Below are 25183 nucleotides of genomic sequence, written 5' to 3' on the forward strand. Positions count from 1 at the left end.
TTTCCATTCTCACTGAAGCTGTTAACAAACTCGTCGAGATTGAAGTATCGAGTGCAAAAGGAGCATTAATTGAGGAGAAAACCGCTGTTGCACGTCTTCAACGCGAGAAGATGGAGAGAGATGTATTGGTGGAGAAAATAGCCGCTGTGGATGGAATTTTAGCTCGTCGCCGTCAAGCATTGCACGATCTCGACATACGCATCTATGAGAACGGACTTAAAGGGATGGACGTCGCTGATCTAGAGCGTGAACGTGAGTCTGTATTTAGGCGCGTTCAGACTGCGCAGGAGAAATCGGACGAGCTTCAAGATCACATAATGAGGGACTAACGGATCAATGAATATTTGTTTTTACCTTAATATCCCGATTGGTTTTTATTTACTTAAAGGCCTTGCTAAATTGTATCTCTGAATGTGCTCTAAAACCACTTTGCGAAAGATATGACCGTTTACAACCTGCATATTATCTTTACCCGTGTCGTCAGCTACTGTGGGCAAATAGCTGCAGTTTTCCATTGCGTTAAATTCTCTTGACGCGGCATTGCTTGGTCCTCCACTTTCCGGCTGAGAAATGCGCTCGTTAATGCAGTAATTATGTAATTTCATACAAGTTTTGATAACGAGCCCTGCATGTACATAGTCCACTGCCAGTGGCCTCTTAAATATTTGCCACTTATTAACCAGGAGACCGAAGGACATTTCAATTCGACTGCGTAGTTGGGATACATAAAAATTGTAGTCGGAATAATCTCTGGTTTTGATCTCCGGTTTCGTAAAGGGCACCAGCACGGATGATGACAATGGGTACGCGTTGTCACCGATGACATAATACCCAAAGGGTAAATTGGAGATAGCAGTGTGCAATGGCCACTTTTTAAAAGCAACACTATCCGAAACCTTTCCTGGTGAGTTAAAACAATAACCGGTAAATCTGCACGCTGCGTCACACATGGCCTGCACATTTATACCGTAGCACAAGTAGTGACCCGAAAAGAAAGCTGATACGTCGGGGACTTCATTTGCACTTGGAGCTTTTATAGTGCACAACCACCCATCCACACAACCAACACAACCCGTAAGAATGTTGTATGTACTGATATCTGCAAATTGTGATGCTGCTCGAGTAATAGATTCCATGTCGTAAACAGGAGCCGTAATTTGATATCTAGGGTCATCACATATTGCATTCATCACTTCAATAACAGCAGAATAAAATTCAGAGGTGCTAACACCGGCCAGAGCTCGAATTGCATGATAAGAACCTCCAGCGAGCCATGATATAGTCATTTGTACCTTGTTTACTGGCGTTACAGGTCCGATACCAGTTCTGTTCCGTGACTTCAATTGATCGCGTTCTAAGACAGGCTTTAGAGATTCAACGAGCCGCTCGAATGCTATAACATTCATTCTATAGTAACGATCGAATTGTCCTTCTTGCACTAGTCGATCTCGATGCGGCTCCCACTCCAAACGTTTGCGTGAAACAACGTTCGATCTACGTCGACGACGTAATTCGCTCACAGCAACTACAACGGCGAGACAGACCACAACGCGAGATACTTTCATTGTCTTTCTCTTGAATGGTGCCCGTGACCCTGATCCCAAAGCGAGTGATGATCCCAATTTGGGATCATCGATTGTAACTAAAAATAAACATATGTATTTTCTAGCCAATCAGGTATCGAGTTTGTAGATCATGATCCAATGATGATCCCGTTAGGAACCGGCCTAAGGCCGGTTCCTAACGGGTTAGGCCGGTTCCTAACGGGATCGAGTAGAGTAGAGACGGGGGGATGAGCATATGCAGTTGGAATTGTGATAAAAGGTTGAAAAAATCACCATTTAAGGTTTTAATTTGATTGGCTAATAAGCGAACATTAGGAGCGATTGAGGCTTAGCTATCGTGACTGGACAAAACAAAAGGGTACAGCGTACCTTCCTGGTAATATAACGCCGAAAAATACGAAGATGTTTACCCCAGCGACCAATTTCTAGATGATGACGCGTTGGCGTTGATCAGTAAATGATGCTCGCCGCCGCGTGTTGGCGCCAGCATCAAATAAGCGGTGGGAACAACAAGACTACGGAGCTAATACAGCCTTATTTAGCCTACAGACAGCCGCGATCAGACGGAGGCATATAAGGACTGCTACATGATGCTCAAGATGCATCTTTATCAATTACTTAGTTAGCTGGGATCGAAACAGAGCCTTGACGCTGTTTTTTGTAAGGCTCCGTGGGTTGCAGTCAACTGGTGCATATATCTTACGGTATTTATGAACAAGTGAAACTTTGAAATGAGCTTTGGCGCCTTATTCTTTCTGCCCAACTTTCGCGATCACATTACAAGTTGATACCTCGACCTTCTGAATGCATCATATTTGACGGGGCGGGACTATATCTGTTTTTTGGAAATCCTTTATGTTTTGACGAATATACGATGCATGTCAGCCGTCCAGCATTTTCCGTCCTCATTTTGAAATTTGGCTGGAATGGCGGACACGAAGGCCGGGCGAAAACGTAAGCACGAGCCATCCGGCGCCAGGAAGCGCCGCCGTGGAAGAGCTAGCGTCGACGGAGCACGTGAGAAGACGGCGACGAGTCTTGGAGGCGTTGCGGCGTTTAAGGACATGTGGGCGGCGCTGACGAAAGCTGGCTGGACATCAAAGAAACCGACAGCTAAGTCTCTCGATACGCACTTCAAGTATATCCTACCTGGACGGCGACACGATGGTGAAGATGGGGTAGATTACCTCCTCGGTGGGCTGGCTGCCCTAAGGCTCATAGAAGACGTCTGCGCTTCTGAAGTCGCTACAGACGAAGCTACTCACGACACAGGCTGTGATGGAGATGCCGCTGAGACCGTGACGAGGAATCCTCTCTCCTAATAGCTTAGCTAGCTATGTGCTTGTTTTGGTGCAGAAGCTATCCTCGATGGAAGTGGCACTGGTGGGACGGCCGGCCAGATAGGCAGTGGCAGACATGGCAGAGCTACAGCTCGTCAGTCCGCAAGCGCGGCGGGTGCGCCTCGTGTCTGGTGTCGGGCATGGTCCTATGCTGACTAACAGTGTGTTTGTTGTAATGTAGCGGATGACATCGACGGTATTAAGACTAGTGGCGATGTTGATGTGGGCGTCGATGAAGCTGCCAGCCTGGAAACAGTAGCTGGGCATGGCACGCGAGGAGGTCGACGGAAGGGGGAGGGGGTCGGCAGGTTCCAAGCACGTGTACTGGAAGAGATAAGACTTGATCTCGACTCGCTACTGGCTGTGGGGTATCTGACTATGGTGGTGGCCTAGGCAATCAAGTTGCAGGCCGCGAGGTTTGCGATGATGTCGACACCGGTGGCGCTGCCGGTCATACTGACGTCGCTGGTCGTGTACCACGAGGACGCGGGGCAGGAGGAAGACCTGGAGGCCGTACAGCTCGGCGAGTGGTAAGATCTTTAAGCCCGTCAAATTCAAAAAGTGCGCGCTCGAATTCAAAAGTCTGTCAGATGTATTCCTCATTAGATGTTATATACCTGCAGAATCCGTCCATGGCATTAAGTGCCAACTTGCATGTCCTCGAAACGAAGAGTCCGCTGATGGCGGGGAAGTGTATGGCAGAATACCCGATTGCACAGCTCCGGCGTCACAACTTCAGCGAACAGGGGACCTGCAGCGAGCTCCAAGAATCCTGTGCGATGTTCGGTGATGGTCGCTCCGTCGGGGACGCAAAGAATAGCTCGACGCTGTCGAGCGAGGAAGCGTTTGACGGCGCTCTTGTAGGCGGAAAACGCATTCTCTATAAAATTGATCATGGGATAATAGGGGCCAAGCTCCGCATTTCTGCCGCTGCGAGCTCATCCTTTTCAAACAGAGGTGTGGCAGGGAGCGTTGACCAGGACCAGGACAATATCGTCGAGCAAAGTCGACAAACGGATATGGCGCAAGAAACTCCTCCTCTCTGAACACGTCCTTGGTAGAGGTGTGGAAGGAACCGTTGTCCAGGACCAGGACAATCTCGTCGGGCGGCGTCGACAAACGGATATGGCGCAAGAAACACCGGATGAACTTGTTCGCTAGATCGGATGTAAACGAGCAAAACAAGGACTCCTGATAGGCTAGCCCCGTGCTCGCGGTAACTGCAATAGCATGGATATTCGTGCCTTTTCTTGCCACACTTGTTTGCACTGCTCACCGCCCTTTGGCGCTCCATCCTCTTCCGCTCGAGCACCACAAGTTGAAGTTGGTCTCGTCCAGATAGAAGACCTTTTTGTTGTTTGCGAGAGCGGCGTAAAACTTGACAGCGTAGTCGTACCGCGTCTGCCTGCTGACTGGACTGTTGCGGCTGACGACGTTACTGTGCAGCTTCTTGAGGGTGATGATGTGCACGTCGAGAGCGCGTCGTACGGCTTCACGGCTGACTCGTACATCAAATTTCTGTTCGACAAGCTCAGCCATATGAACGAGAGTTATCTCTGGTGTGCTGCCGAGCTCGTCGAGCAGATACTCGACATGGGCTTCGACAACTTTCTTGGTTGAGCCACCACGCTGCTGCTAGGTGCCGCTCCAATCGCCGCTGTCCATCGCGGTCTTGATCCAGCCCCATGCCGTCCGCTCATAGCCATCGTGGAGCTCAGCGACAACCTTCCAATTTTTTGGTCTCTCGGGCGGCGCGCAGGACACAGGCTCGCACTGCTTGCGATTGTTTCTTATAGGTTGGTAGTGGCATGATGCCAAATCAGAACTGAGGTCGTTGGCTGTCGACCGCAATGTTCGTGCCAAGCCTCCCGCCATTTTCAAAGGCAGTCGGGTCCAACCGTCGGTGTCCTACAATACAGAATATAGTGTCGCTTAATGATATTGCGCAGGGCATTTGAATTTGAGTGCGCACTTTTTAAATTTGACTGTGAATAACGCCGTGCAATGGTGTATAGCATTTCGTGGAAAATTGACATCCTGGCGAAAGATTGTCAAATTTCAAATTTTCACCACGAACTTTAACTTTGCGACCAGGTGGCTGATTTGGTCCAAACGTCGACCAAAACAATCACCGTAATCTAAACAGTGTTTTGGACCAATCAGTTGCTCGTTTAAATGTTTAAAAGTAATTTTGCCCCCCATCATGCTTATATTTTTGGACGGAGGAAGTACAAAAAAATCCCGACCGACCGGCCGAAGAGCATAGTAGCCATTCTAATACTAATCCATGTTCGTATGGATCATCTGGCTTGACGCAGTCTCATCTCACCATGGCAGCAATCATGGGTACCCCCATTTTCTATGATGTCAAATCTAATTTAATTGTAGTATTTCTAACTACTCTTATCATGTTTGGAGGTTTATGTGTCCGACTTTAAACTGAAAAAGAAGCAGGGGTCGCGGACCAAGCACTAAAAACCCTCAAGAGAAAATGCTGGAAACCGCATTCGGGTTGAAGCAGAATGAGTTCTTTAAATCGTCTTTTGGAACTAGCTAGCAGAGTGATGGTCAGAAAGGCAGCCCAGTGCGGAATCGCCGCACTGCTGCCAGTCCGAATATTTCCTTTAACCCAACAAGTTGTGTGTGAGTGCGTTAGATCTGCGCTCTGTTAGGGTTATGAGCCCAAATACAAGCATTCTACAGCGCTACGCGTTAGTAAACAGCACTCAAGCAACAAGATGTCATCCTCAAGCGACTCCGAAGACGACCGACAAAGCAGAAAGAAGGACAAGAAGTTCCACATCAACTCATCCGGAAACCCAGTGAACTGGGGGGGGGGAACTGGCCTTTCTACAAGAAGACCATGGTGGTGGCGTTCCAGAAGAGACTGCTGGAGCAGGTTGCTGTCGGCAACGTGACAGAAGACGCTTCGTGGAGTCAAGACCAGAAGGATGAGCACACGAAAAAGTAAGCGAAGATCCAGAGGCTGATCTTAGGCTCGCTGACAACGAGGCTCGCTGAACAGCTGATGGACCAGGAGACTGGGACCGATATGTGGGCGGAACTGTGCAAGATCTACGAAGGGAAGAACAATGACGCCACCAAGGCGCAGAAGGTGTATCGCCTGCAGGGCGAGCTGCACAGGACTCACCTGCGCGCGAATGGTGACGTGCGAGGGCATTTGTATGCGATGTTTCGCATTAGGAACGAACTCGCAGAGCTCGGATCACCATTGAGCGACCTTCAGATGGTCGACATGTTGCTGCGAAGCCTGCCAGCACAGGTTTGCTACAACGAGCTCCGTAGAAAAGTGCTATTTAGCTCGAAAATGAGCAAGTACACACCCGATCTTGTACGAGAATTGATTCTCACCGCTGAGACTCGCAGTAAGGACTGGGAGAAAAGTGCATTTGGCAATAACCAAGGCAAGAAGAAGCAAGGCAATGCTTCTAGTGGACAGAAGAGCAGTCAGAACAAGACTACTGGCGATGCAAACAAGAAGAGAACGGCAAAGGCAGACGTCGAGTGCTTCAACTGCGGTGGTAAGGGCCACTACAAGCATCAGTGTCCGGGCCTGGAGGACAAACCCAGGGAGAAGAAGAGTGCAAAGGCAAAGATGGCACGGTCTGATGTCAAGCCCGCGGCTCAAGTTACAGCGGATGCGACCGTTGAAGATACACGTATGCACAAGCGGGACGTGGTGTTGGAGAAGTAGTGAAGCGAGTGGCGAAGGACTACGATTTCAGTCGTTGGTATTTCGACAGTGGGACCAACGCCCATATTGTGGCGAGCAAGGAGTACTTTACGGTACTGAATAACATGGAAGACAGCGACTGGAACCCGACAATTTCGGGCTTCGCGGACGGTGTCGACGCCCAAGCAGAAGGCTTTGGGACGATTTTGCTCGCGACCATGATAGACGAAAAGATGGTATTTGCTTTTGCCGAAGACGTGTTATACGTGCCGAAAGCTGGTTGTAACCTGTTCTCACCTGGACAAGCACTGGAGCAAGGCTTCAAGATGTCGTGGGATCAGACGACACTGCTGTTTGGTATGTCGAAGGACAACACGGAGGTAATTCGAGCAAAGCATGAACATCGACTGTGGACATTTGACGCGCACAACATCGGTGGCGTTCAAGTCAACAAGAAGTCTACTGCTGTTTGGAAGCAGGTAGTGGCAAATTTTGCGGTGACGGATGGAGTCGAGGACATCGACGTCTGGCATGCGCGTCTGGGGCACACATGCCCGGAGTACATTCGCCTTATGGTCGACCGTGGAATGGCCAAGGGCATCATGCTGAAGAAGCGCTGGGAAGATGGATTGCGCTGACTGCCATTTCGGCAAGCAGAGATGCAAAACCTTCCGGAAGAAGTTGGAGCGGAGCATCGAGAAAGTGAACGACTTAGTGATTGCCGATTTACATATACCTGGACTTCACAATGGCACACAGTACAGTGCAGTGTTAGTCATAATGGATGGTCTCTCTCGTTTCATTACAACGTACCTGCTGAAGTCGAAGACTGAAGGCGAGGTGAATGGATACATGAAGCAATACATTGCTTGGGCTGAGCGGCAACACGGACGTCGTGTTGATACAGTGATCACTCGACGATGGGATGCTGCAGCTCGTGACGAGAACGATGCCAACATTGGGCCAGTGAAGCAAGTTCTCACGGACAAAGGCAAGGAATTCTGCAACAACTCAATGGAGAGCTGGTATACGGAGAGCAATTGTCCACACGAAGGTTGGTCCAAAATCTTCACAGTTGAATTTGGTGGAGAGGACACATCAGACACTGATTAACATGGTCAAGACAATGATGCACGATTCGGGGCTTCCGAGGTCGTTTTGGACGCATGCTCTACAGACTGCGGTCTATCTAAGGAATCGAGTCTTCTGTAAAGGAGCAGGGCGAACCCCGTACGAGATGATGTACGGCACAGAGCCAGATCTACATCACATCCGCGCGTTTGGATCTCTGGTGCACTGTCATACATCGGCCGCAATGCGCAAGAAACTAAGTGCGAACTGCAAAGTGGGGTTTTTGATCGGCTATCAGGAAGATGTTGTTGGCTGCCAAGTGTACTTCCCTACCGAGCATCAGAAAGGCTTCGTTGCAGATGTGAAGATAAATGAAAACATCAAGTACAAGGACCGCTATGGGAGTGCCTTCAAGTCGAAGGTGAACAAGTGGCTGCAGACTTTCGATGAGTTTGTGCAGGATGGTACTTTTGATGATGCAGAAAGTGATAGTGATGAAGCGTCTCAACAAGCTGAGTGTGACCCCGTGCGAGCTGATAGTAATGTAGACATGGAGAGTGTGGCCACATGCGACGGCCTTGATGTTGCTCAAGAGGCTTTGTGGGACAATAGCGTGGAGAGCAGTGTACTTCCCAAGTACGACCAGCCATCGAGCAACACGCCGATCAGCACACTAGATGAACGTGACGAGCGATTATGGGGGGACATCCTAAAGAACAACTCGCTTCCAGACTACGATGATGCGCTCGAAGATACGCAGGAGGGCGAAAATACAACCATATTGAGCATTGTGCTGATGGAGGTTATGACGAAGATGATTTTCAAGTTGGTGAGGATTCTCAAGTTGATGACGACAACGATAATCACACGGCTGATGTTTCTCAGATGGAAGATGGAGATTCTTTAAGTGACAATGACGCAGAGTCGGTGACTGAATTTGATGAACATGATGGGCATGAGTTTGATACAGATGATGGATTAGACGTTAGTCATGTGTCGGATTTATTCCAGTAAATGATAGCGAGGAGAGCGAATGCAACGGCTACGACTGCTTGTTCGACCCGAGTGACGAAATAGAAGCCGCCTATCAAGGCATGAGTGATGCAATGAATGATCCACCAGGACCCGGAGGTGGCGCTCTCGCGTTTCCTCAGCAGTTACTAGTGGGAAAGGTGCATCTGAGATAAGAAGAAGTTCGCCGTGCGCAAGACCGGAAGCGTACCAAGATCGGAGCGAAGCGTGCAACAGCAGCACGACGACCAGGACTGCGCGAAGTTCCAAATACTCGCAAACCTGAACGATACGAAGACTTTGCGGTGTACTCAGCTTTCAAGGCACTCCATGTAGATCGCCGTGACAAAGGTGGACTGCGCGCAAGTGACATCAAGATACCACGAAACTACAGAGAGGCAATGAGATCAAAGCTATCAAGTTTCTGGAAGGATGCTATGTACAAGGAGATGGCTTCACTGAAGTCCAAGGACGTGCTGTTGCAGATTCCAAGAACGGAGATGCCAGCAGGACAGCATGCTATCAAGACTATGTGGGTTTTTGACGTGAAGACCGATCATTTAGGATACATTGTGACCTTCAAAGCACATGTCGTGGCCCGAGGAGATAAGCAACGTTTCGGAATTGACTTCACGGAAACATTCTCACCGGTTGCACGCATGGCGACATTCAGAATGTTTGTTGCGGTATGCATCATTCTAAATCTAGTGATCTACCAGGGCGACGTAAACACATTGTACCTCAATGCTGCGCTTGGAATAAAGCAGTATTTGGAGGAAGTCCAGGGCTACCCGTGCGAGGATGGCGGGATGATTTACATCATCAACAAGGCACTGTACGGACTACGCCAGTCCGGAAGAGAGTGGAATTCAGAGGTGAATAGTTGGTTCGTGACCTATGGGTTCAAGCAGTGCGAGACTGAGCCATGCCTCTACTTTTACGACGAAGATGGCGAGTTTGCCATGGTTCTCCTCTATGTCGACGACATCTTGTGCGCGACCAAGAGTGAAGAATTTAAGAAAAAGATGTTGAGAAGCTGGACAAGGATTATGGTTTGAAGGACCAAGGTCTACTCAACACATATTTGGGCGTGCAGGTGGAACAGAGTGAAGACTCCATCAAAATACACCAGACCAAGTATTGTGACGATATTATTGAGCACTTCCACTTCAGTGGTGCGCATCCCAGTAGGATTCTGATGGAGACGACTTTGCGTCTTACCGTGAAGGACACTGACACAAACCAGCGCAAGCAGGTGGCTGCGAACGGCAATAACTTTCCGTATCGTGAACTGGTGGGGTCGCTAATGTACCTGACGACCTGCACTCGCCCAGACCTAGCGTTTGCTGTTGGACAACTCAGTCGCTACGTTCAAAATCCTACGCAGCAGCACATTGGCGCTGCCAAGAGAGTGCTGCGGTACCTAATCGGAACCAAAACCCAAGGAATTGTATACACCCGTGCCAAAGCAGCAGAGCAAGACAAGAAACTAATTGTCGACGGCTACTGTGACTCGGATTGGGGGAACGACCCCGATACACGCAAAAGCATAACAGGTTTTGTCCACTGTATGGCTGGTGGAGTGATATCCTGGGCGTCGAGGCGCCAGAGCATTGTTGTCAATCTACCGCAGAGGCGGAGTACGTAGCTGCGTGCGAGGCTTGTATGGAAGGCCAAGGATTACGCAACGTACGGATCCAAGTTTTCCCAAACTTGAAGACCAATTTTCGCATGGGAATTGACAACCTGGCCGCTTACGTCATGGCGACGAACCCGACCTACAGTCGCAGAACGCGACACATCGAGCTACGCTGGCACTACATCAGAGACCAAGTAGCTAAACGAACCGTGGATTTGTGGAAGGTCAAAACTGAGGTGAACCCTTCCGACATTATGACAAAGGCACTGGCTGGCGAGCGACTCGAGGCATTGTGCGCCATGATCGGTTTGTCGAAGCAGCATCTACCTCAGTGACCGATTCACTTCGGAGGAGGGCGTGTTGGAAACCGCATTGAGGTTGAAGCAGAATGAGTTCTTTAAATCGTCTTTTGGAACTAGCTAGCTGAGTGATGGTCAGAAAGGCAGCCCAGTGCGGAATCGCCGCACTGCCGCCAGTCCGAAAGTTTCCTTTAACCCAACAAGTTGTGTGTGAGTGCGTTAGATCTGCGTTCTGTTAGAAAATAACAGTGAGAGTTTCGTTCAGCACTTACGTCCTGTTAATCTGGCAGTCGTATAGGTTAATACACGTATAGGTACTAGTTACCTGGGCCACGAGCTTCTATCTCCCAAACATGTTCAACGAGATCTCCGCGGTATCCAACGAGATAGTCGTAAATGTTTGTAGTGGGATCACAATGGCCCGGAACAAGCAGCACTTTGCTGCCCAGAGCGGGAAGTTCGACTCTCTTCGCAGCTGCGACGTTCTGCGCTGGCTTTAGAATTCCATGCTCATCGTCTCCTCCGTGATACTCTAACGGAGTCGGCACTTTCTCCCCATCGACCATCGTGTGTACTGCTGGCGACCCCGAGTCTAGTGACACTGCCTTTGTGCCTGCATCCACCACTACACGCGGCACGGCAGCATTCCCATTCTTGCTCATTACCGTCGTCAATACATGCAAACTCTGTTCCCAGTCTCTGACAACCTCTCCGTCTTCTCCCAAGTTCCTGGCATAGTCGGCGTCATTGAACAAGTACGAGCCAGGCTGCAACTCTGTGAAAACCCCGCTCGAAGCTTCTAGTAAATACGTCCCAGTCCCTCCTCCAGTAACCACGTTACACTTCACTCCTTCCGTCACTAGCGCGTCTCTCACACTCTTGGCCTTCTCCACGACGCCTGCAATCACCGTCTTCTTCTCGTCGTAGCTTCGAATATGTTGGGCAGCGCCGTGATACGCCTGAATGCCCACCATCTGCAGCCTCGGAGCATAGCTCTCTATCTGTTTGGCCAATTCCACGGCCTCTTCTACCATATCAACGCCACATCGATCCTGGCCCACCTTCACTTCCACCAAAGCTCGGAAGTGAACGCCTTGGGCCTCTGCCACTTGTGCTGCTTTCTGTACAGTCTCAATGTTGTCGAAAATGAGACTGATCATGGCTCCTACTTTGGCTAATACCGCCATGCGTTCGTATCTCTCCAGCCCGTACACTTCGTTGCTTAATAGGATGTCGCGTACCCCTCCGTGGAACATGGCTTCAGCTTTGCCAACCTTCTGGCAGCACACGCGTGGGAAAGTGGCAGTTGCAACTGTCCGAGAGCAGAAGACTTGTGGGCTTTGGCATAAGGACGAATTGCGATTTTTGGAGACGCTTTGAGGGGCTCTGGAAGACGCTTGAGGTTAATTTCAAGGGCGTCCAAGTCCACGAGTAAACACGGCGTCTCCAAGGACGAAATCGAATCACCTGCATGCCCGGGGACGCGACGAGATATATGAGAGGCTAAGAGGGCTGGTAGGCGGCGGATTGATAGCGCACCAATAGCTGTAGCAGCCGCAGCCGCAGTCTAAGGAAGCGCCGACGAGCGCCACGTATTCGTTTGTAGTCGAGATGTTTTTGGAACTTTACATTTAAGTAGTACACATAATTCAAATACAATTTTGAACGCGTCAACAACACGGGCAAGGTGCTCCATGTGAATAGTTCTATTTACAGTCAGTATAAACTACGGAAAGGGTTACATGTCTTTTGCTTTAGATGACTCTTCCTGATGGTGGCACATGAAGCTGTAGCATCAAGAGTAAAATATTTGTATGATTATATCACCTCCAAATTGCAATTGGACTGGATATGACATGCTCTCCTCTTACACCATGGGAGCACAGCGAGTAATTTTCATATTTACTGCCGCTGTATCGAGATAAACGGCATGGAAAGACCACCCAAACAATCGTTGGGTTGAACACTGATAATTATTCTTAATACCAAGACTGATTTACAATCAACACAGGCAGTTTGTGGCACAGGCAGTTAGTGGTCGTGTAGCTAACAATTGTAAGCGAAACCTTTTGTACAGCCGCGCCTTTACTTTTTACCGCATGACTACACTACTATACCAATGATGTTGAATCTACATCGGGGCAGCCAAGGAGGGGGGGGGCGACAACACCTACACCTACAATTAGATAAAATTTAAGTAGACAAAAAAAGAATCTCAGCTTGACGGTGTTTCTGAAATCATGGGCAAAACATTGGACGATTCTGTATAGTGTTCCATGATTTGGAACATGGGTCCTAAAAACAATGCGTCTTCACGCAGTGAATTAAGATCCTTTTATCAGTGCCAACCCCACTTTCGTTGAAGTATTACTTTAGAGAACTCTCAATCATTTTCCGGACAAGACATGTACCGTATATGAGATCTCAAACTACATCGATATCTCTCACCACGCTGTGAATAACGCCGTGCAATTGTGTAGAAATCTGTAGCGATGTAGCGCGCGCGATTATCTATTGAACGGTGCCACGTAGAGTGCTTAATTATCTCTAGGGTCGACCGAAAACAACAACAGCATTTGTACGGGCGTACTTTGGCAAAATACGACAGTACTATCAAATGACTTGAATGTGTAAACATACTGCTTAAATTTTCGGACACAGATTAAGCAGATGTCCCGCTTATATTTTCGGACGGAGGAAGTATCTTTTTGAAACTACTCCTGGATCGACCAATAAGACCCTATTTTACATCGCTTAAAAAGCTAAAAGGTTAAAGCTTTCCGCCAATCAGGGATCGTGGATAATTATTTAGTTACAGCTGAGAAATGTTGCAATTTTTGCTAGGAGGGATGTCAAAACAAGGCTAGGGAAGGTGGGATCCGGGACTCTTGAATAAAATATTCGTCTAGACTTAGGGAAGGTGGGATCCGGGACTCTTGAATAAAATATTCGTCTAGACTTAACTAAATAAACCAAACTCTAAAACGGAATGATGTCCTATCTTTTAGGCGGAAGTATTGGTTATCATTAGATAGTTCTTTTGGACGCTTCTACTGCCACCCCAACTTCTTCACCTTGACCCAGAGCTTGGTCCACGTAAGTGGCTTGATGTGTCTTCGTTTTGGCATGGCGATCTTCCTCTCTCGTGTCCGTCCGATTCGCGAATGGCGCGAAATTTGCGCGCCCTAAATCTCGAGATTTTGTGGCCGCGAATAATCATACCCGAGGTTAGCAACGTGACTCTAATAAATATATATTTGCACGTGTCACTTGTAATTTGTATAGAAAGACTTAGCATTTGTGTGTAGCAAATTATCTTGATATCGTATCCTGTATTATACAGGGTACTAAACTTTTTATCCTGTATAATACAGGCTGCGGGGCTAAAGGGGTTAAAAAAATGATTGCAAACGCACTCTGCGTTGTCAAGAAGAAGCACTTTGTTACAAGTTAAAATATGATCTGATCGAGCATGTGTGGTTTCGATTTAGCGAACGCAACTAGAAATGAATGGCCTTGATCCCGCAGGCTTAGTCACAATAGCTAAACTACCGCTGAGATGTGACTTGGGCGTTGTTGTTGGTTTAATTTTCCCTGGTTGGCTTCAGAAACAACCGGCATATACGCTCGATCAGTGCTTCCAGGTTTGCTTTCGTGAGCATAGACTGTATATCAGCAGCCTCTGCTTGCTGCTTTGTAGTTGGTTGAGGATAGCCTTACACTACCTCGCGAAGCGTTTATTGATTCACTGCAATGTGAATCATGCATGAAGATAGCCAATCGCATTTACGCTGTGGTGTTGGGGGACCGGCACAATATGCGAAATTGCTGGATTTAAGTTACCAACAGCCCATACACCGACTAACGGACCCCCCCCCCGCGCCCCGATATTCCGTGATCGGCTGAACTTTTCGACTCGTCGGTAGGGCGGGATGTGGCTCTATCGGTATGTTGTATTGGTGAAGCTTATGCGTCTTGGCGAGACGTGGGGAATACCTGAAGTAGTATTGGTAAGATCTTTACTCTGCGCCCGTAGTTATTCCTGGATCTTAAACGAATATGGGAGCTTGGTGTATCCCGGGCCTAGATCTGGGATCTGGCCGTAGGGCTGATTTGCGGGTGTGTTCCCTTACGTTTTCGCTCCTTTGCGTCGTACTTGTCGCTGCCTATAGCGAGATCTAGATAATAGAGAGTCGATAAGTTTACCCGGCCAAGTAGTAAATCCGACTAGCTTTATGGCGCCTATACGGAAAGCTCACTAGGTGGTAGGATCTGGCCAAAATATAATACAATTATCACTATCCACGCTAGATCAGCAATTGCCAACCTTCACTGAGCTCCTACGGCCAACATGATTCCGATTCTTGAGGACATGGAGACACTTGTGTAACACAATGCAAATTTGAGTATGATTCATAGTTAAGCGAATGGCTGCCTGGATTTCTACCTTCTATGAGTTTTACCTGCTAATTCCCTTCCAGACTCGGCTGTCTGCCCCTTCTTTCCTTGTCCCAACCCCTAAACTGTTTCAGCATCATATATACCGGATTTGTGGCGTAATCATTGTGAGGTCACCATATTATGAATATTATGCCCCGGACCCAAGCCCCAATAGCCCACCATACTACAAGTGTGCACCTCCTTATGGATCTGAGCCCTTCAATCAGCAAGCACCACAGCACAAATGATCCACAAAAGTTTGAGAACCATCGGATCTAGCACTCCTATACCATAGATCCTTAGTAACGCTGTGTGGGATCCTCGATCCATTGGATCCCAACTGGGGGAAGTGGGATCTGAGACATCTAGTGGTGGACATTGGCTTCTCATCATCCATTCATGCCGGATCTATCTTCAGCTGGTATCTGCGGCCCTTCCTCCATTAGATCTCCACTAGATCCACCCTCTGATAGTGGATCCCATATCCCCGTCGACGTACTTGAAAGGAGTGGATCCAAGCATCAGCTTCATAAACCTCAGCTTTACGACCATCAATCATGTTATTATAACCGCTGTGCAGGCCCTTAGCCACCGTTATCCTCCGGATCCATTATTTGTAAGCTCTTATTCCAGTTCCACAGTCAATCCACATAGGATACGGATCCATGAACTTTATCCTTCGATTGCTAATCAATGGTACCGTTTCACGTCACCAACGTCATTCAGAGATTTATAGTGGTAGTCGCCACCTTTGCCTCACTTCATATAGGACGGATTCACATCGAGCAGTACGAATCTACATCGAGCGGTCCAGATTCACTCTATACACCGGGTACCGTCACTAATTGGTGATAATGACGCCTCGTCGGATCCCAATACTCATGTCTAAGAAAGCGCTTCACCACACTGCTTCATCATGTTTGATACCTTTACGTGGCTGCTACGAAGTGGAGATAAGCGTCCTCACTGTTGCTGGATCTGTCGTTTGAATTTTGATGCGCTGCTTTCGCCGCTTTGCGTCCGCCAGGTCGGGTCACGACTCCGTCCGCTCCAACTTTACGTTTATTTCCGGTCCCACTGCCGCTCGTGCGCTCGCTTATCGACTGGAGCATCAACTTCATTTCTTTTCATCAATAAATTTAAACTGCTGCTTGTGGTGATCTGAGTAGATTTTCAGTGCAGCGTCAAGTTACATCTGCTCGCTCCATCGAGACCTCTTGCTGTTTTTTTAACTTTGCCATACACACCGCCAAACGTGATCACTTCCGGCTGCACATCTTCCATCGGCCATTCACAGCAGTCTCCAAGCGATCTCTGAGCGACCATTGGCATCTTCGCTCTTGTTCTCGAGTCACTATTGGTACAACCTTCTCATGAAGGACCTCTTCCACCGACGACCGCATCTTCAGATGTCTCTAACAATGACCGACAAAGCTGGCCTGTTTCGCTCCGACTCCATCCACGCCTTTTTTCCATGGCGACGAGTGCGCTATTCAGAAATCTGAATCCCCATCACTTTGCTGAACGCCTTGGGCCTCTGCCACTTGTGCTGCTTGCTGTACAGTCTCCATATTGTCGAAAATGAGACTGATCGTGGCTCCTCCTTTGGCTAATACCGCCATGCGTTCGTATCTCTCCAGCCCGTACACTTCGTTGCTTAATAGAATATCGCGTACCCCTCCGTGGAAGATGGCTTCAGCTTCGCCAACCTTTTGGCAGCAGAGTCCTACGGCGTGGGAAAGTTGCAGTTGCAACTGTCCGAGAGCAGAAGACTTGTGGGCTTTGGCATGAGGACGAATTGCGATTTTTGGAGACGCTTTGAGAGGTTCTGGAAGACGCTTGAGATTGACTTCAAGGGCGTCCAAGTCCACGAGCAAACACGGCGTCTCCAAGGTCGAAATCGAATCACTTGCATGTCCGGGGACGCGACGAGATACGCGAGAGGCTGAAAGTGCTGATAGACGGCGGATTGATAGCGCACCAATAGCTGTAGCAGCCGCAGCAGCAGTCAAAGGAAGTGCCGACGAGCGCCACATATTCGTTTGTTGTCGAGATCTTTTTGGAAGTTTACATTTAAGTGGTATACATAATTCAAATACAATACTTGAGCTTGAAGAATGGCAAGATAGCGCTTTTTTTCAAGTGAATACTTCTATTTACAGCCAGTATAAACTGCGGAAAGGGTCACATGTCTTTTGCTATCGGGAGCTCATAAAATAACTCAGTCGATCAGTATCATGAAGGCAACTTTTAGGTCACGCAATACTTCTGAGGCAGTTTCCAGTTTCTTACGAGACAACACCATTCTAAACAACGCTGCGAAGGTGATGATAGACAGTAGACAGGAAAAATCCTTCAGCAAGTTCGTTGGTTAGAGTACACAACATCACCAATGCCTCAGTCGATCTCTCTTCCTGATGGTGGCACACGAAGCTGTAGCATCAAGAGTTCATATATTAATACATGTATTAATAATTTTTAACAATCGTAATATTTTTTCAATAAAACCATCCATTTCTAAAAACTTCACCTATTATCCCGGTTCTGCCAATATATTAACTAGGATTGGAGTACGTGGCAGGCCCACAATTGCAAAAAATTCTGCAAGAAATAGAGCCTTTTTTAAACAGCCGAAACGGAGGCAAAAGCTTTCAGATACGCAAAAATAGAGTAACCTTTTTTGGACCAAAGTTTGTCAAAGGTTTGGTGGCCGGCATAATACCTAGTGAATCAGTAAAATATTTGTGTGATTATATCACCTCCGAATTGCAATTGGACTGGAAATGACATGCTCTTCTCTAACACCATGGGGGCACAGCGAGTAATTTTCATATTTACTGTTGCTGTACCGAGATGAACGGCATGGAAAGACCACCCAAACGATCGTTGGGTTGAACACTGATAATATACTACTACCAAGACTGAGTTACAATCAACACAGGCAGTTAGTGGCCGCGAGGCTAACAATTGTAAGCGAAACCTATTGTACAGCCGTGTCTTTACTTTTTACTACATGACTACACTACTATACCAATGATGTTGAATCTACATCGGGGCAGCCAAAGGAGAAGGGGGGGGTAAGATTAAGATCCTTATGTCAATGCCAACCTCACTTTCGTTGAAGCATTACTTTAGAGAGCTCTTAATTCGTTTCCGGACAAGACATGTGTCGTATTTGAGATCTCAAACTACATCGATATATTTCACCACATACTCTAAAAGAACGCTCGAAAGAAATATAGACTAGAATTTCCAAAACAAAACAAAAATAAAATAGTTTGCTTGAGTACAAAATTCGTAAAAAGGTCACTCAACACTACAGCTTCAACAATTTGGGGTATGAAGTATAAAATCTCAAATAGTACCTTTCTCGTATTGTACGAGTCGCACATTGTTATTTGGCAATAATCTTTAAAACATTGCTAGAACTCACAGCTGGGGTGTTATTTGCCGGCGAAACAGCATTAAATACAAATTAACAGGGTTGGCATCAATTAATAGCATAGAGTTGATTTTCTGCTAGCTGCTTGAGGTTTGACGCAGCGATTCATAAGCACAAACGCACGTATTCAACAATACGCTATTTTGAACCACCTTGGTATCGAACGTCGTAACTTGCGACATAGTCTATAAAATATGTCGTAAGCTACGACATACTGTGTGACGGGGTCACACAGCACCTTGCGCTAGAGGAAGTTGGCTTCCGAGAGTTTACAATCTCTCCGTGAACGGCGGTTCACAGGCCCCCTAAGCCTAAAGGGGAGCGAAGTGACCAATTTTAAGTAGGTTGTAAACTGAGTATATTTATAGGTAGGCTATGCTTAAGTTAAATATACAAACAATAAGTCACCTAGTTAAAAGCAATGTCATCAGCAAATGATTGGCCTCGGACGACTCTGGTACGGTGTACCAAATATCCCGAAGTATGACGTGTCACACTTCATGTCACTAGGGGTACACTTAGGGCTACGTACGCCGTTACCCCCCCCCTACTTAGGTTCAGCTTACTGACCAATCAGAATAAAGAAGTGTACGTCACAAACTATCATTTTCATAGTCGAAATACATCGACTCTGCTCCGCGAGCGCGGCGGAGGTTCACTTAAAGTTAGAGCCTCAAGCAGCGGCTGAGCCAGTCTCCAGTTCAATCTTTAGCATGCCCCGCGGCACTGCGAAGAGCGGTGTGAAAACACGCTCCAATGCTGCTGCCGGGAATGGGCAAGCCAAGAGCACAAAGGCTAAGTCTCTGCACTCCAGGAGGCTACTAAGGTGCAACTGGTGACGCGGCTGTGAGCATGCGTGCGATCAAATGTCGCCGTCCGTCACCCGCGGCCTCCCCAGACAACCCTCCGAACCCTCGGTTCGCTGAACGTGAGTTCGACTCGGCCAGTGAAGACGAGGCCGCGTCTGGGAGCACGCACGATGCTCCTGTGGGCTCCGTGGGAGGGCACAGCCCAGTGCCCAGCAAGCACAAGGCCGACAGCGTGCAGTCGCTCGCTAGTGATCACCGTAAGACAGGACGCCTGTGCGCTCTGAGAGGCCGGTCGTCAAGGCTAAGGGCACTCTCAAAGCTGGCGATGACGGGGAGGAGAAACCTCGCAAACATCGCTCGCTTGCCGAGGGTCTTGCGCGTGCTAAGGTCGCGGAAGCTGAAGGCGTCAAGTTGTTTTAGAAGCGTACGGCTTTGAATTCTCCACTCTACGATGCGTAGGCGACTGGGTACTCCAATCGGAACCTCTTCGGCTCCTCGGATGGAGAGGACGAGGGGAGAAGGAAGTGTGTGTCATTTCAGAGCCCCGGGAGATCACTAACGACCTTGACCACCGGCAGGAGGACACCCAAGCTGTCCAGCGTGCGCGTGGGGGGGGGGTGGGGGGGGTGGTGGTGGCATCCGTCAGCCAGGGAGCTGCCATCAACTCAAGAGGGTATTGACCTCCTAAGGAGAGATCTGGGGCTGACCTTCTTCCTGGAGATTCTAGTCGCTTCTCGTGATCTTGTTGGTGGCCACACTTCTAAGGACGTTTACGAACGTACCCTGGTCCAGAAGGAGCAGGTGGTTGTCGACAGCTTGGAGGCGGCCCGGTGCGGGCTTCTCGAGCCACACCGAATCCCTCTAAAGGACTTCACGACGTGTCGTAAGAAGCTTGATAACCGGAGTGGTCTCTACCCTCTCTGGGGCTACCCCTGGCTGAACTGTCCCAACTGGAACTCATGTGAGGACATCTTCTGGGGTTGGGTGGGGTCTCTCAAGTACGCACCCTCGGGGTTACGGGAGCTCCATGAAGATCAGCTGCTGTCCCGCATCCTGGACCTATGTGATCTTTGTGTCCGGTTCGCCCACTTGCTCAGCCAGCGCATGCTGCCAAGGAGCATTCTGAAGCGCGCGGCTGCTAGCGCTCATGGAGCGCGGGTACGGAGTGTCGTCAACGCCCGTACCTCGTTCAGGCAAGAAGCCCCGGACTTCTTATGAAGCTGCCGCCATTTCTGTTCCCAAATTACGACTGCCTTCGAACAGTCAATCCAGAGCCGTTCAATCGGCTCTCACGAGTTCTCGGAGTAGGCATACCCCTCCACCTCACGAGGAGCTACCGCTTACCGCGACGCCGTTGCTCCTGTAGAATCCGCTCCACATGATAGCTGACTTTTCCGTTCCGGTCAAGCAGGGGCAGAGGTGCCCTCGTACGAGTATGAGTACTCGGCGCCTCCCGAACGTCACTCTCGTCCGAGTGCTTCTTATGTGGGTCCGACACAGGGCCCTGAGGCTGACCGCCTCCGTCAACGTGCTCTCGTGCTTGAGATTGCACTTGGCCTTGGGACAGGCGGTGATGCTGCCGCCCAGGCCGGAAATCAGGGCGAGCTCGCTCGTCTTGCGGGCCGCCTGGACCTATTGGAGCGTGCGGTCGCGAGCCTGCATCTGCGGGTGGATCGCCGGGCCTCTTCGACCGATCTGGACGAGGCCTTCCGCATGATCCGACGGATCGAAGCTCTGGTGCCACGTCCGGAGCCGCCTTTGACGCACTCCCAAACGTACGCGTATGGTGCGTACCCGGCGTACTCAGAGTACTCGGCGTATGGCTCCGGGGTTCGTTCGTACGGGGCCCCTCCGGCGTACGGTCTTGACAGCGGCCTTGCTTTTCCAACCGAGGCTTGGGTGCCTGCTCCGACGCCCTCGACGACGTCTGTAGCCGGTCCTCGCTTCGAGGAGCTGGGTCTGCGAGTCAGCAACCCCCTGCGAATCATAGTACCGCTTAAGATGTCCAACGTAGAACGTCTGGTGCGTCGTCATTAACTTAGGCAGGTCGATGGTGTGCGGCGCACCATGCCTGGCCAGGACTGGGAATGGTCCAATGAAGTGGTGCTTCAGCTTGTTGCTGCAGACAAAGCTGACGGTTTCTAGCGGTAGGCTCCTCGTGTCTAGTAGCGCTAAGTCCCCCACCTTAAATATACCTAAGTTTCCTCTTCCACGTTTGTCAGAGTACTATTTTTGGCTGTCCTGGGCTGCTGCCATGGCATCGCGGACCCTGCTGATTACGCTCAGCTAGGTATCCACAAAGGATTCCCCGTACTCGTAGTTCGCCGGGAGGAACGCGGCTCGGAGTTGTTCGCACAGCTGAGCCCAGGATGTGAAACATCCAGGGGATGTTGCTTCCCGAGTGTACACCCAACTCTTAGCACGACCGCTAAGGTTGGAGAGTGCAAAAGCAACACGCAGTTGCTCGGTCGAGATCAGAGCCGCGTCCATCGCGAGCTCTACTTCTCGGACCCAGAAGTGAAGGTTCTCGCCTTCCTTCCCTTCATACGGCTTAACCTTCAGCCGTATTGGCTTCGGGTGAGGCGGATTTGCTTCCGCCGCCGGAGCCTGCAGGTTCTCCCGCACATGCGCGATGAGGCCCTGCTCGTACGCGTCGAATGCATTGAGCCGCTCGAGCTGCTCAGCCGGTGTTGATACCACCAGGCTCTGCAGGGCATCCATCCCGAAGATGCCTGCCATCTTCCGAACCGACTCGAACTGAGAGTCGTTCATATGGGAGAAGTCGTTCCTATCCATGGCAATGAACTTCAGAGAGGTTCACGTAGTCTACCCGCGTTGGCGTGGATTGACTACGAGTGCTACCAAGTGTGACGGGGTCACACAGCACCTTGCGCTAGAGGAAGTTAGCTTCCGAGAGTATACAAACCCTCAGTGAACGGCAGTTCGCAGGTCCCCTTCGCCTAAAGCGAAGCGAAGTGACCAATTTGAGGTAGGTTTTAAAGCCGAGTATATTTATAGGTAGGCTAAGCTTGAGTTAAATATACAAGCTAAAAGTCACCTATATAAAAGCAATGTCATCAGCCAATGGTTGGCCTCGGACGACTCTGATCCTGTGGACCAAATATCCCGAAGTATGACGTGTCACACTTCATGTAACTAGGATTACACTTAGGGCAACGTACTCCGTTACCCCGTTACACACTGCTTAATATATTAGCAAATGGCTCAAAGGCGATTCACTAACACCTTAATCAAGTATTTTGGAAGCTACAAGCTGCGAGAGGTTTTTCAGAAACGAAACAAAACCCGGGCAGGGGAAGGGGATCAGATGGAAGGTGGATACTTGTCCACTCATTCGAGAATTTGCTGGATGGTGTACAAGCGATCCAGTCGCCGGGACAAACCCGCCGCTCCGGCTTTGGCTGCAGACTTCGGGCATCTATGGCGGCAACACAAGGCAGCCGGGTCGATGTCCAAGCGGCCGACAGGACTACAGACACAGTGAGGAATCTCGTGTGTTTGTAGGCGAGAGTGAGGCCGTAGAGTACGCCTTCCAGTCAGGTTTGCAGGTTGGGGACACTACGGAGGAGGTTTTGGGCATCGGTGAGCCTGGACAAGCCCAGGAGGACGCTGGGAGTGATGAGCAGTCTCAGCGTGGAGAAGGTGTCGATGGCGACGACATTACGCCCTCCCAAATCGGCACAAGTGTTCATCTGTCGCAGAATACTATCACGCAGATGTTCGGCCCCTCCGACGAGCCCAAGATGATGCTTTCGCAGAGCGCTGTAACGAGAGCGTTCAATCTCTCACCTCGCCATCTTCTAGCCGACTTGGAGCAGCGAGATACCGTGGCTGGGTTGTACTTTCTGTCCGAGGCGTCGGGATTGGAGATTGCGGGGGACGACGATCGTGCATTACGCCCATCTGTGCCTACCGAGAACCCGCGACGAGCTCGGGTTCCACAGCGTCCTAACGACGACGTCAACGTATTGCAAGACGGGAACAACAGCAGTGAGTATGAGGATTACCATTAAGACGAGAGCGATGGTGTCGGTGTCTGCGAACGCGATTCTGATTGTGACGATATAACGAAGAGGTTGACGTACTCTCGGATGGTAATGCAGTCGAAATAGATGACATTTTTCTGGTATATCTCCCGGTTGGTAGCAGTACGTTGAGGGGGGCAGCTGAACAGACGAGCATACAAGCACTACGATCTATGGAGTGGGCTTCAGGTTAGAGTGAGTACGAGTCAGATGCAACTGTTTACCCTGGACTGGGCCAAGAGGAGGCTCAAGCGGTTGGTGATCTACTGGACGTTTGGCGATCGCCAATCTTCACCCTCTTCTACTTTATGTCGAAGTTCTTGTGGGTCCTGATCACTACGGAGACGAACCGCTACAACATTCAGCAAGTCGGCAAGCGTGTGGAAAGGATTTTTGTGCGGCAAAATGGGCGCCGCCGTGATATTGTAGCACAAATTACTCGGCGGTTGAAGGCGGTGCAGGCATACGGTGTACATGAGATTCTTCATGTCGTCGGCCTTCTTGTTGCCCGGATGCTTTACCCGCAGAAAAGGCAATTCGCAGTGCACCGGTCCATGGTGGAGGACGAAGCAATTTCTGCTGGGCTATTTGGGATGTACATGACCCTAGATCGGTGTCAGGGTATCCTACGCGGTCTTCACTTCGTAGATAAAGCCATCGATCACCGTCGCGACAAGCTGTGGAAGGTACGACCCGTGGTTGACAAGATCCAAAGCGGTTCTTGTGCTACGTCGAGGCGCAATACCATCCGTATGTTTATGTCTGACTAGCCCCACCGTTACGGCTCAAAACGTTTTATGTTGTGTGACGCTAAGACTGCGTACTGCCACATGTATTTTTTGCTGTTTATTCAATATCGCCCCTTACATGGTGTTTCAGATCATAACGGCTATGTATGTCGTAACTTCCTAGGGTTGAAGTTTACGTAGGCAAGCGGAACTGCACGGACGGATGTGAAACTGGAGTTAACTTTAAAACTGGAGCAGCTGCCGTCGTGCGGAACTTGAAATTTGCCCTCACTCCAGAGTGGCGCCACCCGTGGCATGTTGTCGTCATTGACTGGTATTACTCGTCCGTAATACTTGCTGTTGGTTTAAAGATGCAAATCTATGTTGTTGGGACTATTCAGACGAACCGCCTGGGCTTCAACAAGAAGACCCTGCCAAAACTCAAGACACGCCCTGCAACCATCCCCCGCGGCTCATTCGTGTATTCGCGTTCGGTCACCGTTCCCAGTATGGTTTCATACCTCTGGTAGGATCGCAAACCAGTATACTATCTGTGTGCTGGCTCCGTTTTGACGCCACCCCCAATTGAGAAGAAGGTCAAGCGAGTTGGCGCGATTCAGATCGGGTGGTCTTCGGCGGTGAACGACTACCAGAACTGGATGGGCGGAGTCGATCGCCACGCGCCTCCAGTCATACTCGCTTCAGAAGTCGACGCGGTTTTCTTAACCCCCCCGTTACGAGAGCAAATCGTAAGTGCACCCTCCCTAACCTCATGCTTGATATCAAGCATGTTAAAGACTAGTGATAACAAGGAGTTTGTATTTGGTAAAAAATGAACCATATCCGCCTCTCAGTACAAAGCCACCCTTTATCACTGTCCATGTGACCACACGCTTCCTATCGAGCTTGTTCTGACGTGGTCTATAGCTGCATGCTAGATAGAGCAAAACGATTTGGCCTTTTTACAAGGAGAGTCTTTCTTTAGCTAAATCGAGTGCAAAGAATACTGCGAACGTCTTGTACTGAAGTGCAAAAGTAATGCAAAACAAACACTAGCAGCTGATTGCACATCATGTGCCTACTCAGCACTGGTGCCACC

At 49.5% G+C, this 25183-nt stretch overlaps 2 protein-coding genes across 2 annotated transcripts; one reads left to right on the plus strand and one right to left on the minus strand.

Annotated features, from left to right (window-relative positions):
• Window positions 1–2491: 2491 nt before the first annotated feature.
• PITG_06056 (uncharacterized protein) lies at window positions 2492–4525 on the plus strand (the record flags this gene model as incomplete). The annotated part of the gene is made up of 5 exons (XM_002998211.1): window positions 2492–2732; window positions 3087–3268; window positions 3299–3435; window positions 3886–4057; window positions 4352–4525. 5 exons carry the CDS (start codon window positions 2492–2494, stop codon window positions 4523–4525), a joined length of 906 nt encoding a protein of 301 aa, XP_002998257.1.
• Window positions 4526–10872: 6347 nt separating this feature from the next.
• PITG_06057 (threonine aldolase) lies at window positions 10873–12315 on the minus strand (the record flags this gene model as incomplete). Its single annotated transcript, XM_002998212.1, has 2 exons — window positions 10873–12005; window positions 12212–12315. 2 exons carry the CDS (start codon window positions 12313–12315, stop codon window positions 10937–10939), a joined length of 1173 nt encoding a protein of 390 aa, XP_002998258.1.
• Between the last annotated feature and the right edge of the window lie 12868 nt (window positions 12316–25183).

The sequence above is a fragment of the Phytophthora infestans genome, genomic scaffold (genome assembly GCF_000142945.1).
Source record: "Phytophthora infestans T30-4 supercont1.9 genomic scaffold, whole genome shotgun sequence".
NCBI lineage: Eukaryota > Oomycota > Peronosporomycetes > Peronosporales > Peronosporaceae > Phytophthora > Phytophthora infestans.